Source organism: Pezoporus occidentalis, unplaced genomic scaffold, assembly GCF_034315485.1.
Source record: "Pezoporus occidentalis ecotype Australia unplaced genomic scaffold, CSIRO_AGI_Poc_V1 ctg36, whole genome shotgun sequence".
In the NCBI taxonomy this organism is placed as follows: Eukaryota; Metazoa; Chordata; class Aves; order Psittaciformes; family Psittacidae; genus Pezoporus; species Pezoporus occidentalis.
In genome coordinates, this window is record NW_026915591.1 from 4926084 (window position 1) to 4944007 (window position 17924).

At 44.7% G+C, this 17924-nt stretch overlaps 1 protein-coding gene across 1 annotated transcript in view; it reads right to left on the reverse strand.

The window, feature by feature from the left end:
• Positions 1-2548: 2548 nt before the first annotated feature.
• The window catches only part of TTC9 (tetratricopeptide repeat domain 9), a 30103-nt gene continuing 14727 nt past the window's right edge, over positions 2549-17924 (reverse strand). The window contains exons 2-3 of the mRNA XM_062630860.1: positions 8937-9119; positions 2549-3375 (exon numbers count right to left, since the gene is read on the reverse strand). Coding sequence (XP_062486844.1) covers positions 3296-3375; positions 8937-9119 — 263 coding nt within the window. The 3' untranslated portion in view covers positions 2549-3295. The remainder of the gene's footprint in view (positions 3376-8936; positions 9120-17924) is intronic.

Genomic DNA, 17924 nt, shown 5'->3' on the forward strand with positions numbered 1-17924 from the left:
GGAAGCCTCCCCCTGTTTTGCTCCCTCCAGCTGGAAAATCACCTCTAATCTTACTGCCTTTTTTCCTGCTGTGCATCCTGCCCATTTAAACTGGATTTTGTTATGAACTGTAAATAATGTGGCCACACATTTGGTTACTTATATTTTCTAGCTTGGTTCTCATTCTGCCCATTAACCTGGGTTTGGCTTGTATTTTGCATCCCATGGTCAGCTCACCCCTCTCTCATTTCATCCACAGTTCCTTCTTGCTGTGCTACACTTTGCCTGCTATCTGCCCTGTTGTTCCTGCTGTTTTCACATGTAGTTGGTGAACAGTCTCACTTCCCTTTGCAGTGGAAACATCTTACCCTACTAGGTACATGGAGGGGCCTGTGTTGATTTCCACATGTACAGCAATGTTGAAGAATTGATGCTGTCTCTCTCCTTGACATGTGCAGGGCCCCCACCTGGAGTTTTGTCCATGTGTCTCTCAAGCTCTGTGTCACTGTGGAAGCATGCAGATACTGCACAGTCGGCAAAATAGTCCCCCTTTTCTTTTTGGTGACTTCCTTCTTCAAGCTCCTGGTGTGAGTGTGGGCTGCTTGCAGGTACTCTGAGTGCCAAGGTATGTAAGGAGAACCGCTTAGGTTGTTGTGTAGCACCTGGAGGCTCTCTGACATCATTTTCATATGCACACTGACAGAATTCTCTCTCTTCCCCCACGCTTTGCAGTGCTCCTGGAGGAAAAGTGGCTGAGAACTGAGGAGACTACTTTGGAGTCCGCTGTGCCCTTTTTATACTAATGTATACATGGGGCAAATGCAGTGACAGTATGTCAGTGAAGCCATTGTGAGGGCTAAAGTTGTTTCCAAAGTGACAGTCCATGGACCTACATTTCCAGTGATGGGAGAATGCCCTTTCTCTTACATTAAGGTCATGACTAACAAGCCTGCATCTCCTTGCCTGAGCTTTCCTGGGGCAGAGACTGCTTGTGTAGGTGGTGTCCTGTCCTGTTGCATGGCCTGCAGGATGAATCCTCATTTCAATCCTAGTGGAGACACACACAGCTGTGGAATTTACTATCATCAGCAATATGAAGTAGGTGGGAGTCACCTCTATTTGAATTTGCTGTGTGCTGTGATGTATTTAGGGTATGGATTGCATTGCATGAGGCTGAAAACCAGAAACTTATTAGCTCTGTGTTTTATACAGTACCAGGTACATCTTACATGCACCTAAGCACACCTCTGCCTAACCTCTTTTTGTGGTCTAGTTAACATTCACCTATAGAATTGCCCTCATTTTTCCTCTTAAACTTGATTGCTGTCCTAGCAGCACCTGTAGCCCCTTTTATCACTTAGATATGTACTGGTGAGCAGAGCGCTTGCTGTTTCTAGCACGTATGAACCATGCTCCTTCTGAAGAAGGTGACTGTGCTGCCTCTGGGATGCAGTCCTTTCCTTCACAGGGCTGTACACAATGTTCCCAGTTTTGAAAAGCAGCTGCTTTCCACCACCTGAGGAACATGAACCTCTGGTGCCATCTCAGGTAATGTAAGTTTCACACAACTGATGTAGGTCTGCCTGGTCTCAGACTTATACGTTGCTTTAAGATGGTCCCCTCCCCGCCCCCAGCGTGAGCTGGATGTGTCCCTGCCCTAAGGAATATGTTTTCATTTTTTTCAGGGATCATGGCAGAAATTTGCCTTTTCTCTTGATGTTCTTCTATCAACTCTTTCAAATTTTGGCTAAAGAAAAATGTGGCAAGATACCAGAACTTGAATGTGGGATGCCATAGCCAACTGTATGCAGATACCACGTCTGTTGGGATCAAAGCATGCAGCACTTGGCTGAACTTTGCCTGTTCAGCTGTCTGTGTTTCCATGTTTCAGCTGAGGGCCAAGTGAAGTATCTCTGCGTACACTCACTTCACACTGACCACCATGGGATGAGACCATTCATGTACATCCTGCAACTGGGAGCACGTCCCCATGGGGCACTGATGGGGCAGGCACATTGGAAATGTGTTTGTGGCACTTTCTGATCTCACTATTGGCAGTTTCAGAAAAGGACCTTTGAGCCAATGAGCCTGAGCTCTTAGGGGTGATCAGACTGCTGGAGGAGGTCTAAACAGGCCATATGGGCTGCTGAAATGGGCTCTGAAGCTGTTGGCCCTGCCCTGTCCTCCCCTGCCAGCACCATGTTCTCCTACAAAATCAAAAATAGGACATAGGAAGCACCAACACAAGGTGGGAGATTCAAGACCTCAATCCAATGTACTAGTAATACTCATCACTGTATATCACTGTACTGTTAATTACAAACATTAACTAATACATCCTCACAACACCCCTGCGAGGTAGGGAAGTAGTATTATCCCCGGTGTAAAGACAGGGAAACTGAGGCACAGAGAGGCTAAGTGACTTGCCCAAGATGACGCAGCAAGGCATTGGCAGATCCACAATAAGAATGGAGATGCCCCTTGTTCCCCACCCCATGCTAACCCCCCTAGGCAGGGGGGTCTGGACACAGGGAACTCAAGAGGTCCCTTCAAAAAGCAATGCCGGGACTTGTTGCCCATTAATAATTTTTATTTGCCTTTAATGAATTATTTCACAGTTTTTCCCTCACACTGTACACCACACTCTCACAGTCTGTTCACTGTTCTGTGGTAGCCCACAGCCTTCTCCTCCGGCACTGGGACAGCTCTGCAGGGGTTTTGTAGGGTGCTCTGTGCTTTCATTAAGAGGATGTTTAGAAAGAGTTTTCACTGGCATTAGACTGGGAGCATGTGAGCTCTCACTGGAGGCAGATAACACACACTGGAGAAGCAGGCACAGGGAACTGATGGTAAAAAGGCATTTGCCATCCCCTGTGAAATGACCGGTGACTCTCTTGGTTTCACAGCTCTTCCAAGCTCCAGTGATCACTCAGAGCAGGAACTGTTTGTCTCTAACTTGCCTGGTCAGGAAGTTGTTGTTCTGGGGGTTGCTTCCTTAATAGGTAATAAGCAGTCAGCTCAGGACCACAAAGGTCCCCAGCATGGCCTACTCCAGGTGTGTGACACTGTCTTGGAACAAGGCTGGCTGTAGCGGTTGTGCTCTCCTGCCACGGGGAAGGGGTATCACCATGGTTGGCAAGCAGCCGTATCCAGTGTCTAAGTCTTTTATTTTCCAAACTGGGACTCAATGAAGGTCAAGGGCAAGTGGATGGATGAGGAGATGAGGATGAGGCAGAGCAGACAGGAAAATCCACCAAATGAGCTTCTGGGAAGGAAATGTTCCACCTTGGGCACTTCAGCTGATGCGGCTTCATTTTCACAAGGCTTCTTTCTCTCTCTGGGAACATCTGCTGAGCTTCATCTCTGTCAGCTGAATATATCGTATGACATTGGTATCTGCAGCGAAAGAGCACACACATACACATACACATACAGTGGTTACAAGTCCCTGTGGAAGACAGACACACTGTACCTTCATCCTTTGTGCATCACCTGGGGAGCGACATGGCTTCAGCACTGCCTGCAGAACAGCATTGATTGGAAGGGGCTCTGAACCAAACCCTGCAGCTTTGGTTTTGGAGAACCTGGTCTGATTTGTGCTTCCCATCCCTGTTGCTCACAATTTTGCCTCAGCTAGTTTTTACCTTCTGTCTGATCACTTTTGGTCAGCACAGTTGAACTCACACACTCAAAACTATCCAAGTCATCCTTGCCTATTCTTGTGGAACAGTATCTCTGTTGGCTTCTGTCCTGGGTTCAGCAGTAGCAGTCATTTTTCCCCTTCTTGGTAGCTGGTGCAGTGCAATGTTTTGACTTTCAGCTCGGGAACAGAGCTGATAACAAGCGATGTTTTGGTTTGGCCAAGGACTTTGTGAGCCTCATGCTCTGCCAGGGAGGAGGGGAAGCCGGGAGGAAGCAGAGACAGGACACCTGACCCAAACTGACCAAAGAAGTATTCCATACCACAGCACGTCATGCCCAGGATGTAACTGGGAGTTAGCCGGAAGGGCTGGGACTGCAGGGTTGGAGGAGGTATCGGTCAGAGCTTGGTCGGGCTGGGGGGGGGGCGAGTTATCGGTCGGCTGGTGGTGAGATGATGTATTCTCTTCCCTTGTTATTTCCTTTATCATTATTATCATTGGTGGTAGCAGTAGTGATTTGTGTTATACCTTAGTTACTAAACTGTTCTTATCTCAACCCGTGGGAGTTGCATTCTTTTCAATTCTCCTCTCCGTCCCTCCGAGAGCAGGGGGAGGGCAAGAAAAAGGGGGGGAAGTGAGCGAACGAATTACCTGACTGGGTTTAAACCACAACAGCTTCCCTTCCCTCAGTGCCTGCATGCAAGCATTTTGTGTAGTTACGCTCTGTCTTTTCACCCTCCTATTCCTTTTACAGCCTATTTCACTCTTCTCACATTTTTCTATGATGAGTTGAATTTGAAAGATCATCCTTCACAATCTCTTTGTACCCTTGCTTTCCTTAAATTTCATATTTGGAAGTCCTTCCACCATGACACTCTTATCTGCATTTTTGCCCTATGCTATATGCTGCAAACTGCTTTGTCTGTTCTACCTAATGAAGTTCCTAGGAGCAGAGAACCCTTTCATCCCTTTAGAGACCTGTGCAAGTGGTAAGCTGAGCCCTCTTTTTCCTTCCAGTGTTTCAGCACATCAACACAACACACAGAACATGTGAGTTTTATTTTACCTCCTGGCCTCATCAATGAGGGAACCCGTTCACCCTGCGGCACAGAGGGATCTAAACAAGTATTTGTCTCCAGACAGCCCCCTTGAATCCGCAGTTGTGGTCAATCCTTTCTCAAATCATGTTGGCTTACTACCATGAGAGTGACTTCCCATGCACACAGCACCCACATAATGATAAATTCATGTGGTATCAGAAGCAAGTAAGCAAAAAAGTAGCTACTTTCACTTTATGTATTGATTTTAAAATGGATCTTTTGTCACAGCTTTACTCAGACAAACAGCCAGGACCAGCTTAGTCCATTATTAGATCTTCAGAAACCAATTTGAAGTACACTGCAGACCACAGTCAGAGGGCAAGCTTGTCTCCTCATCCAAACCACACCACCTAGGGAAACGAGAGGTGCTTGAGCTTTCAAAGAGATGGACAAATTACTGGTAACATGTCCAGCACTAGCAAGTGTGGCTACTGCACCCACCAAAGCAATTGTGGGTGCAAAGTTTCCTTTAAACATGAGTTCCCTTTAAACATGAGTTGTGCCTTCAGCCAGAGACGAACCTGTGGGAGATGGATGGGTTTTCCCTCACACAGAGCAATCCATAAACGTGCCATGGTGTAGCAGGGGGCTGTGTCAATGCTGCTATGACCTCCCTACTGCATCTTCTGCAAGTTAACTGCCTCATCCTGGTCAGTCCCAAGGGTGTGACTCAGTGATTAAGTTACTTGCCCCATGAGGGGCATTCTTACTGAGCCAAGAAGTTCTACTGTTGCTTGTGCCAGACAAGCTGCAGCAGTATCCTGGGCTGTTCATGCAGTAGCATTTCATACAAGCCCAGCAAATTCTAAAGCAGCTTTTTAAAGAACAGAACTGGTTTTAGCTGTGCATCCTCCCCAGGTGAAGACATTTGGCTGAAGGGGTAGCCCTGAATTTTAGGCCTAAAATAAAATCAGTGCACATGGCAGGCAAGTGGCTGACTCCCAGCAGTGTAAAGGCAGTACTGGCAGTGGGGGTCTTGCTGTGCTGCCTGAGCCTCCATGCAGCCTCTCTGCTCTGTGCCCTTCTAGGTTTTGATGGCTCTGGGTACGCACCCCTACTGCTGAAGTTCACACGTTGAACGTCTGCCTGGTACAGGTGATAAGTGATAACTGCGCAAGCATCACAGGAAATCACACCTGCCTGGGCCTGCAGACACTCAACGCCTGGCTGGGGTGGAGGTGGGTTCAGTGCATAATTGGGGAATGAAAGGTTGCTAACTCCCTTTGGCTTGCAGGTAAGGGAGCTAGCTGCTGATGGCACAGCTTCACTCACTTGGGAGATTCCCACATGCCTGGGAAGCCAGGAGCAAAGGAAGGTGTAGCTTGATAGAGTGTGGGAGATGCTCCCATTGTGAGCTAATTATAAATCTCCCAAGCAGGTTTTGGCTTGTTTTGCTTCCTTTTTGAGGGCCACTATTTCACCAATGAGAGCAGTACTCTGTTAACAGAAGTAGACCCCTGTCTTTGTCAAGTCTTTTCCATGAAATAGTATTGCATCATACTAGCTCTGCCTGCAGAAGTATTTCAAAGCTACATGTAAGTGTTAATGAAGACTCATCTCTCAGTGAGGAAGAAGTGATCCCCTTCTGCTAATGTGGAAATAACAGGTAAGGACAACTCAGATGACAGGTCAGATGCATACAAAGAGATGCTGGCAAAGCTGCAACGGGAACATGTCTCCTGGCTCTTAAGACTGTGCCTGCTCTTGTGCAGAGTGGCCTCTTGCCATTTTAAAGGTCATTTCTGCTTCTTCCTGTGGCCTCAGAGTCCAGTTGCTTATCTGTGCTGCACACACTGTGGCCTGGATTTTGTTCCCAGGACTTCTGATTCACAGGGGTTCAGGAAGGCAGCTCCTGAGGTCGGCTCTGAGCCTGCTCTATGCAGCATGGGAAACCTGGCTTGTATGTGCAGTCCATGTGACGTCTGAACACCAGCTTTCAGCAGCAGAGACTAACTGGGTGCTCGATGCTACCAGACCAGCTGATGTTCCAGTCAATCTCAGTCTCAATCTCAGTCAGTACCTACTGACCAACAAAATGTGGCCCCACCAGTGGAAAAGAGCTGAATGAGGCTTGAAGGTAAGGAGTACGTTTGGCTACCCATGCTGCACCAGCCTCTGAACACAGAGTTCATGGAGGGCTGCATGTACATTTTGCACAACTTAACAGTGATTTCCCTCTCCCTTAGATTAAGGAGGGTTATACAATTATCTTGTGTTATTCCCATTAGTTTTTGTGATTTTTGTTTGGAGATAGCATAAGAAATCAGTCCAAACCCAACCTTCACCCTTGACAGGCAGTAAATAGCCATAAGGGATTTGCTGTGGCAACATCCCTTTAGAACAGTAAAACTAAAAAGCTAATTCCTCTTTACCACTTAAAATCTCCCCTACCAAAGAGAATAACTGCCAGTGATTTGTGCCAAAATCATTCCTTATCAGAAAAAAAAAAACCACATCGAACATGACTGTAATAATAACCAAGTGATTTCACCAGTGAGCCTAGTGAAATCTCAGATAAAGGAAAACAATTGCGTTTTGCAGATGGAGACACTGAAACTGGAGATGCTGGCTTACTCCAGATACAAAATAATTCTTGATAGTGTTGCCTGATTCCTACTGCTGTGTTTTAACAGCCACATCCTTTCTTACCATACGTATTCATTTCTTTCCCCCTGAATACCCTTCAAATTTTCCATAATAATAAATAAAACAGTGGAACAATGGCTTTTACTGGTCTAACAATAACAGTGAAGAGTCTCTGATGCAGAGCTGAAGGCCAGAACTGTTTTCTGTATACATTAAGGGCTTTTGGGGATACTTTCTGGTATGTTTTTGTAGCAAGCTGTGGTATTTGAAGCTGTTGCTGTTGAATAAATTAGTATTTATTTCAAGAAGCAATGTGGAATACCAAATAAACAGTATTACGTGGTGTGTGGGGTGGGGGAGCACAGGAATACATATTTTAAAAATGGAAGCAAAATAGTTCAGCTAAAAGGACTTTTTCACATCTGAGCCTAGTCAGAACCTCAAGGTTAGGACAACTTCTATTTTCCACTGACTATTTTTCTCCTGCATAGGCTTCTCCATTTCCTGGTTCTGGCAAGGGCTGAAAGCAGAAGGGTGCACTGTAAACTAAAATAGGTTAAACTGAGCTTTTGAGCACATTTGCTGAGGGAGTGTGGGGTGTACAGCTGTGCTGTCAGACTGCCTGGAGCCCATGGCCAAGCGCAGCAGATGGGACCAAGCACCCTTGTGGAAGAGGAAGGAGATCCCAGCACACACCTAAGCGCACCCTCCGTGCTGCTGCTCCAGGGCACAGGCACCACAGGAGCCCTGCAAGGCCAATGCCTGTAGCATTGTTGAGCACACTCAGCTCTGACAGCCTTCCCTGTTTACTCTAGCTCAATGAACATAAACTGCACTGTGCTCTGCCAGGACTCAGGCTCACTCCTTTTTCACACAGTTCTCACTTTTCTCTCTCGGGTTTAGGTGGAAAAGCTGCACTCTGGGGCTTCCGTTTTCCTTCCTTATGATCCTTTAATTTTTATTTGAGTATTACAAAATTCCTTTCTTTCAACAGAAATGGTTTAAACATTTGTGTGGGTTTATCCCCCTGTTAGCATAAAGCTAAGTTGTTTGAATGTATAATTCCTTTGCTGTCCCAAAATGAATTGCTGGGTTTTGACACATAGATGACAGATACTTGAACAGGCAAGCGGCTGATTTCACAGCAAAAGTTGAAGCGTCCTGATAGATGCTTTGTGAGTAAATGTCTGATCAAATACTAGCCCTTTATTGACATGGTGGAAGGGATGGCTATTGAAAATTAAAAATATTCTCCTAGCTTTGCTAAGGAGAAAAGCATTTTCTTGGAGTTAGAAAATGTAATGGTCAGGATACACTCTTCCCCATCCAGCTTTCTTCTTCAAAAATAAACAGCGGAGGGAAAGAGAGGCAGGATCATCTCCACACAGGCAGCATTCCAGCAATACTGTCATCTTCCAGGTTGTGCTGCAGCCTCAGCAATGGTTAATCTTTGGGCACTGAAACCTTGCTGCACTACATGAGAGTGCTTGAAGGGGTGTAGAGCTAAGGATACAGTGAGTCATGCTCATCCCTGTGGAAATCAATGCAATTGAGTCAGGGACACACTAAGGCTGGTGAAAAGAAATGCAAAAGCACTGAAAGCAAAGCCACATCCCCGCTCTCCCGATACCTGTTGGCTGGCGGGATCTCGCCTCTTTCAGGTAGTAGAGGGCCTTGTTGAAGTCACCCAGGTGGTAAAACGCCACTCCTGATCGATAGAGCGCCTTGAAGTTCTCTCCTTCTTTCTGAAGCACTTTGAGGCAGTACTCCTTGACTCGCTCATAGTTCACCAGCTCGGCCTGGAGGAGGCAGGCTGCAGGGGATGGGGATGATGGGCAGACAGGCAGACAAATGGGAGAACATTAGTGCTGTATTTCTTCCTGCTCCTGCAATTTGCACGGGGGAAGAGAGCAGCTTAGGTGAGGGAAATGACTCAGCCTTGTGATTCAGAAAGGGTGCAGTCATAGGGATTGTTTGCCAAATCCAATTGTTTGCAATTTAAATACCAATGCTTCTATTTTTGGCACTGGATTGAATTTTGTATCTGGCTTAATCCAAGACTGTTAGATTTAGATTTACAAATAATATATAAATGCCTTTTATCTAGGGGGTCCTGTATGGAGTTTTGCTATAGGAAATGATAAGGGGCTCTGCTCAGCCGGAATGTGCTGCTGGCGAACTAGAGACACCTGGAGCTGTAGGAACAAATGTGTTACACTGTGTGCTTTCTGCGAAGTATTGCAACACAAGTTCATCCCAAGAGGTTAGTTCTGCAGATTTTTTAAAGGAAAAGGTAAGCACCGTAAAGAAGCTGAGGACTCTGTGTGCTGCAGGATAATTGTTGCATAAATGTCAAGGAGCTGAATAAAATTCACATAGTGAGTTTCCCACAACTAGGAGCAAAAGAAAGATGAAAAGGGGAGATCCTTGAGGCAAGCTTTACAGCCCTGTTCATGGCTTTGTGTAGCACTTACCCGTGGGCTACACTTCGTTGGGTGTACTGAGCATTGAGAATTGTTTAGGGAATACTGACAAGAACAGGACACGGTGCAGTCACATCTCTGGGGAAAGGGACTGTCTATGAGCCCACCTGACGCTGCAATCCAAGGCAACTTTGGGAATGACACAACCCGGGGAAGGCAGGCAGGATGCCGCTGCAAGGATCAGTTCAGAGGCTGGCAGTGACAAGTGCCAGCACATGGAGAGAAATTTCCCATGGCAGGTGGTGTTACTCAGCGTGTCTCTGGCAAGAAGGAGACTCACTGCTCCTGGAAATCCAAGTTGTCACAGTTCAGGTCTCACCAGTGAAGACAGACTTCATTTTTTGCATGGTAACTGCAGTCTGCAGCTGAGAGGATAGGGTCAGAGATATGACCATTCTTGATCCCCTTCACCTGCACCCCTAAAGTAAGCTCTGTACCCTCTCTGTACCTCACTTCACGTTTCATGAGCAGGAGGTTGGCCAGACGATATTCAGAGATTCCTTCCAACCTAAATTAGTCTTGAGTATATGAATCAGTTAACATGGACAGAATGCATTCCTAATCCAAGTACACATTTAAAGCTTAGATAGCTAACTGGGAACAATCATAAACAGGCTTTTATCAGTAGAGAACTGATGGTACAGATGTATTGAGCAAGGACTGCAAAACTATCCCCACTGCAGGTATGTTTGTCTGAGTGACACAGTAATTACCAAAAACAGCTTTGTCCCATTTGCTTTAATGATGGACTCTCAATATATTTTTAACAGCTCCTGCCATTAGAGTGCATAGGTATTTCAAAGGCATCTGATTGCTTGCTTATTTGATTGCCAGTTGAAACACACAGATGTTTCTAAGCTTAGCAGCATTTCCTTATCCAGAATTTGTCCCTTCCTATTTGTCAAACATTGATTTTTCTCAGTTTCTAATGGAGCTTGAAATGACTGTGCCTTGTTTTCCTTTATTTTTCAAAGCTATTAAAAAGATGGCTGTGTAAATTTGCTGCTGGCTCCACAGCCCTGGAAACGGGATTGCTTTGTTTATCTGCTGACCAGTAGCATTTACAGCAGTGGCAGTAGCTTTCTGCATGCTGCCAATCTGATTCAGCCTTTCACGTTCTGTGAAACTGCTTTTCAGAGAAACTGAGGGGGGGTGGATTTCAGTCTCTCTGTTCATTTATCACTTTGTGTTTCCAGTCACAGTCATAGAAAGGATTCTGTGAAAAATGGCAGGCAGCCTATTCATGTATATTAACTCAGTAATTCCATACTGGACTTGCTTCATGGATTGGTTTAAAAGAAAATTTTCCCACACCCTGTTAACTTGTAAACCCAAATGGGCTCCCAGATACCCAGCTGGGTTCTCTATGTGACTCACAGTAAAGATTCTGCAGGGCATCCCCACTAGCCATGCACACGGCAGAGACAAGTCAGTACCACATGGCTAGAAGGAGAGACGTGTGTTTATCTGAACAAAGCGAACAGATGGATGTGCATGAAACAGTTCTGCTGGAAGAGTTGGCCATTTGGAGAGCCAGCGCTTAAAGAGGCTGCTGGAAAATGAACCTGGAGGGAGTATCTCTCTTATAAATATTTAGATGTGCGTGCTTTCAGTTCTTGGTGGACTGAAATGATCTTAATGGACTGTGATTCAATGCAAATATTGAGGCTGTTAGTAACGCAGCTTTCAGAAACGGAAGAGACATGGAACCCTTGTACTTCCTACTTAAGTCAGGGGAGAGTTGTTTTGAAAACATGTTGTTTTCCTAAACAGACATGTGCATCTCTGTCTGGGAGTGTTTGTTTACCATACCGGCACTTCATCTCCCTCCTCAGCTCATAATATCCTTTTGAGGAACAAAAGAGTGAATCCTTCTGAGGAACAGAGCTCAGTCAAAGAGACTGAATCCAGGAGGTTCCTCACACTTTCTTGAAATTGAATGGGCTTGATCCCATACAGCACCATTTCTAGAAGCTCTCTGGTGATTAGAAGGGTATCCTTTACTTGTAGATGTAAACCTACAGTTACCTGTTCTCTATCATTGTGATACATCATCTGGTGGCTATATCTCTGCAGCTCAAAATGTAGGGTTGTCCTGCTTCTCTGCACAGTGAGATGGTTCTCATCATACTTGGTTGTCATTCTCAATTTGGCAACTGATTTATTGTGTCAGCTTAAGTGATAGGTAACTCCTAATTTTTAAAAATATGTATGTCACATGGTGATGAAGAGTCCCTATCTGATGTAAATAAGCCATAGGAAGTTTGGCTGGTTTTCTTCGTAAGAGAAGTCTTAAGCCTGAAATCTTATTTGTGGACTCAATCTATGCCAGTCAGTTCCATGAGATGCAGCAATTTGAGTGATGCAGTACAGATCTGGTACCAGTAGATAATTGTACTGTTAGAGCTAATTTGTGTGGCCCTGCTCAGCACAAGGTTAAGTAAACCTGATGCCAACCTCATGAGGTTTAACCATGCCAAGTGCAAGGCCCTACACCTGGGTTGGAGCAATCCCAGGCACAGCTACAGGCTGGGCAGAGAAGAGATTCAAAGCAGCCCTGCAGAGAAGGACTTGGGGGTGTTGGTTGATGAGAAAATGAACATGAGCCAGCTTCAGTGTGCGCTTGCAGCCCAGAAAGCCAACCGTATCCTGGGCTGCATCGAAAGGAGCGTGACCAGCAGGTCGAAGGAGGTGATCCTGCCCCTCTACTCTGCTCTTGTGAGACCTCACCTGGAGTATTGTGTGCAGTTCTGGTGTCCTCAACATAAAAAGGACATGGAACTGTTGGAACAAGTCCAGAGGAGGGCCACGAGGATGATCAGGGGACTGGAGCACCTCCTGTATGAAGACAGGCTGAGGAAGTTGGGGCTGTTCAGCCTGGAGAAGAGAAGGCTGTGTGGAGACCTCCTAGCAGCCTTCCAGTATCTGAAGGGGGCCTATAGGGATGCTGGAGAGGGACTCTTCATTAGAGACTGTAGTGATAGGACAGGAAGTAATGGGTTCAAACTTAAACAGGGGAAGTTTAGGTTGGATATAAGGAGGAAATTCTTTCCTGTTAGGGTGGTGAGGCACTGGAATAGGTTGCCCAGGGAGGTTGTGAATGCTCCATCCCTGGCAGTGTTCAAGGCCAGGTTGGAAGAGGCCTTGGGTGATGTGATTTAGCATAAGGTGTCCCTGCCCACGGCAGAGGGGTTGGAACTTGATCTTAAGGTCCTTTCCAAGCCTAACTATTCTATGATTCTATGATTCTAAAACAAAGATTAGAACACCTGTAGACTCAAAATATGTCATACCTTTAACCTTTATTAGTAGCTATAGTTAGTGATATGTGGGAAGATGTAACTAAATCCTGGCATTTCAGGGATCTGGATTCTGTCTTATTGAACCTAGAATTATTTTTCAATTCCAGAGTATCTTTCAGGTAGGTATCTAGGTTTGACAAGCATTAGGGAGAAAAGATCCATGACAGCCCTCTTCTCCCAAAGCCTAATTATTTGTTTAAGAAATGTCACTACATTTCTATACTGATCTTTTTTGTTTGTTCAGCTGCAATTAGTAGCCACTGGTGTATTACTAGCCACACCTCTGCTACCATGAACAGCTTGTGTTTCCTTGTTGCACTGGTACTCTGAGACTCAGATCAAGTCACTCTTTCACCCTTTCTTTAATAGCCTGCATCAAGAAGTGCCTGCAGTCTCTCATTGAAAACCCTGTATTTTTCAGCTTTTCTCATTTTTATAGCTGTTCTCTGAGCCCTCAAAATGAAGTTGAGCTGGAAGCGCTGTCAGCATCTTACCAGAGAAACCTCTTCTGTGTGAATACCTCTGTGCGTTATGCAAATAGCTCAGTTTGGCCTGAACTTTTGGCTTCTAATTTTGCCTGAGCTAAGAACTAAGTCTGGAAGTAAGATGTCAGGGTTTTAACATGGAGACTTTGAACAACTATGTGAAGAGCCCTGCCTACATGGCAATTTTCATCAAAGGATAAATCTGCATGCCAGAACAATCCTCCAGACATAGTTTATACCAGTGGCTAAACTCCCCCTGTAGGCAAGGCTCAAGACCTACCCATGTACAAAACACTTGGGAGGGTGAGCCAAATTACCAAACAATATGCTAACATATCCCTACCCTGTGGCATGTTCCTTGGGCATAGCACACTGTGTTAGTCATAACAGGAATTCCATTTGCTGTTGTTTTGGGAGATGAAGATGTCCTTGCTCTACAGGAATATCTTGGGTTGCACATTCATGGTCCATGAACTCCTGGCTTGTTTGCAGTCACTCAGGTAAACTTGTAGCACTGCATGTTTTTAAGATTGCCTTGGTCCGTCTGATGTAGGAAACAGTCAGTTGCTTGTAATTTTACTGGTCTTGTAAGTTTTTGGACTAAAATATTCCATGTGCCATGACTGCTTTAATGTCTGCTTGTCAGCCAAGACTGACCGGGTATTTTTGAAAAACAGCCTTACATACCTTATTTTTCCCTTGTTAAAGATCTCTGGTGACTGTCTCTTCAGATTTGCCTCATGCCCTCTCATCCTTTGGCTTTGCAAACTGAAATCTGGCAGATATAATTTGTGTCAAGCAGGTGCCTTCTGTTATCCCTAGGGTAATCTATAGCTGGCCAACTGATAACCTTCTGAAAATAAAACCAGTATAGGACTGCAGATAGTTCACTGTAGAGATGCTCTAGAATTTAGTACCCATATCCTTTGAATACTCAGTCCACCCTGGGCACAATCTGAGTTAGAAAAAAGCAGGGATTTGGAAATTGAGAGTGCAAAAATTTCTCTTACTGGCTCACTGGTCACAGGAAGAAAGAAGAGCAGAAAGTGGAAACCAAGCTGAGAGAGATTGTCTCGGTTATGACAGAAAGACAGGGAGACATGCTTGCAAGGGGAGGAGACTGGAGCTGAGAGCCATGGGGGGACAGAGACACAGAACTGTTGGTGTGGTGAAAGGGGTGTTATGAGTGGGAAGTTGAGATCTTTTGTGGAGGCAAAGTCTGAGAGGAGAAGGGGAGTTCAGAGTTTGGATCAAGGTGCTAAGGACATAGGCACAGTGCAGCCAGCTCTGGGGACCGAGAGGAGCATTTACAGCAGTGAAATCCAAGCAGAGCAAACTAATCTCCCTACGTGGCAAAAGCTCCACTAGCAGATCATTAACCACCATCACGTCCCTACTCTGAATCATCTTTTTCTCTGCTGACTATACACATCAAGGGATACTAACCTGCAATGCTGAAAGCTAGCCCTTGAAATATTCCCTGGAGACTGGAACAGGTATCTTATCCAAGAGCTAATAGCAAGTCATCTGTTTGAACCACTCTTCATATACCCATACGGAAGGGTCTGAATCCAAATGACCTTGGCTTTCCTTTTGTTAAGAACAACCTGGAGAAGAGAAGCTTCTTGGAGACCTCATAGCAGTCCTCCAGTATCTTAAGGGGGCCTACAAGGATGCCGGAGAGGGACTCTTCATCAGGGACTGTAGCAATAGGTTGAGGGGTAATGGGTTCAAACTTGAACAGGGGAAGCTCAGGTTAGATATAACAAAGAAGTTCTTTACTGTGAGGGTGGTGAGGCATTGGAATGGGTTACCTAAAGAGGGGTGAATGCTCCATCCTTGTCAGTGCTCAATGCCAGGTTGGACAGAGCCTTAGGTGATATGGTGTAGCATGAAGCATCCCTGCCCACGGCAGGGGACTGGAACTAGATGATCTTAAGGTCCTTTCCAATCCAAACCATTCTCTGGTTCCAACCCTTAGACTGAAAAACAACCACAGCCTGTATTGATTTGTTTAGTTGCAAAGCAGAGAGAATTATCTAAACCCATTACTGCTTAAATCTGAAGTGAATATTCCCTCTTTACTGTATCTATTCTTGTCTCTACTGCTGGAGCTTAGCCTATGTGGATTATTACTCCTTAGTGATTGCTAGGTACTCCAACCACTACAAACTCAATGTGTATTTCACAAACTGACAATGTCATTCCCAGAAATAACCACAATTAAACTCTGCAAAATACTTTGCTTTCTGATATGATCTTGCCCTAAGTATAGCAGCCATTACCTTGCTTAAAATATGTTTAAATTGCAGGAAGATGGTGCATGTTCTTGCTCTGGTTCTACTTTGGAAAACATGATTGATGCTTTGATATAACTGCTTCAGGACTTTATTCAGACATTTGATTAAGACCTTTATATATCTTTGAACAGACTTTATTCTCATGTCTTTAAGACTTGAAATAATAGGGCAGACTAGGAGAGTTTCATGCTTCCAGTACTTCAGAAGGCTTGGCATCGCTTATAGTGATGCTCTTCTTCAGAAAAGTGAAAACGTGATAGTGACAAGTTCTGGTTTGATGTAAGTGTTTGGGAAGAAAAATCATTGGAATATAACAACAACAACAACAACAAAAAAGAAAACGGGGGAAAAAAGGAAAAAATATTTGTCTTTGAATAGACAGCAATCTTTTAACCATGTTATAAATGGATGTATCATTAATCTTTGCATGCTGCAGTCTGTGTAAATGGTGTTTACAAAGAGCAGATAGAGCTTGCAGTTCCCACTTGAAGAATCAAAAGGGATGCCATTACCACGTGAGACTGAAAATTTCACCACCGTTTTAGTAATCTAAATTATAATTAATTTCTCAAATAAATCAGGCAGAATGTGCTTCATAATATGATGCTGAAAATGTAAAGGTTTATCTTAGTTTAAAAGTAAATTTGGACTTGAACTACTGTAACTTTAATGTACAGCATAAAAAGATCTGGACTACTGGAATGTGTATCCAAATTTCTCTGAAGTTAAAGTTCTTGATCCTGAGTGTGCAGACTGCACAGGTTATATGTGGATGGCACAGCCCAATCTTTAATTTACACTTTAACCTGTGTTAAAATTTTTAATCCAGATTGGCACTAAAAGGAGCCATATAACATGCAGGAGTGTAAGAAGCCCACACAAAGGGAACAGAGCAGAGGTGGTAAAGCATCCATATCTGCACTGAACTCCATGTGTGCTGTGCCTTTCTAGAATGCAACCCAGCATTCCTCAAAAGAGGATATTTAAAGCTTTTTTATTTTTTCCAGAGAAATGCTGCATGCAGTTTCACTACTAGGCTGAGACACTAATTAGGACCTGCAGTTTCCAAACAATCTCTTCCATGAAATATTTCTCTTCTCTCTCTATAGTCCAAGCTTGCAAACAAAGAGGATTTTCTGGCTTCTCACCAATATAAAGCTAATTATAGACAGCTTGATAATGTCTGGCAATAATCTGATCAGCTGACTCCTACTTCCCGGACAACCTTAATGGGATGAAAAGGGAATATCAGAATGTCAGTACAGCTTTACAGCTAGTGGCTCTCATTTATTCCTCTCCAGATACCAAAAATGCCTAAACATGCCCGTATGTTTCTGCTTGCAGGGAAACGTGTGGAAAATTAAAATCCAAACTGTACGACAGGTTGTCTCTCTCCATAGGGAGGGATTAATGCTAAATGAGGTGTGGATCCACAAATGTTTGGAGAGCCCAAAGAAAGCCACCTTTCCCAAGCAGCCTTCCCCTTCTTCTCAGCCTCTCAATTTCTAGATACCAGCCGTTCCTCCCCATCTTGCCTGCTTGGCCATGCTTTCCTTCCAGTATATAGCATGGTCTCCTTCAGTTCTCTGCTGCTCCCAAGTCCTTCATACCTCTTCCAGAAGAAAGACTCTGCCTCCATGTTCCAATTAGCTTTTCTAGGAGAGAAAGACTCTCTTTCTTCAGTAGTGACTGAAGTATGCTGATGCTTCCACCATCACGCATGTGAAGAGGTATCTAGCAGTTCTCAAAGGAGCTGCTGAGCCTGTGTGTCAGGCTTTTTGTGACTGGCAGCCCACCCTGGGACTCTGCCTGCTGCCATCCCTTGGAGAGCATGGGGCTGATAACAAAGAGATAAGTAACAGCTAATGTGAGCTGTCAGAACACATCAGTTTGAATTTAGTCTATGATAGGTTGATCGATCTTGAAGATAAAGGAGAAACAGTAGACATTGCGTATCTTGGCTTTTACACTACTCAAATGACAAATTTTAGTGACATTTTCTTAAGCAAATTGAAGGATCACAGTCTAAATGAATAGACTTAATTCTG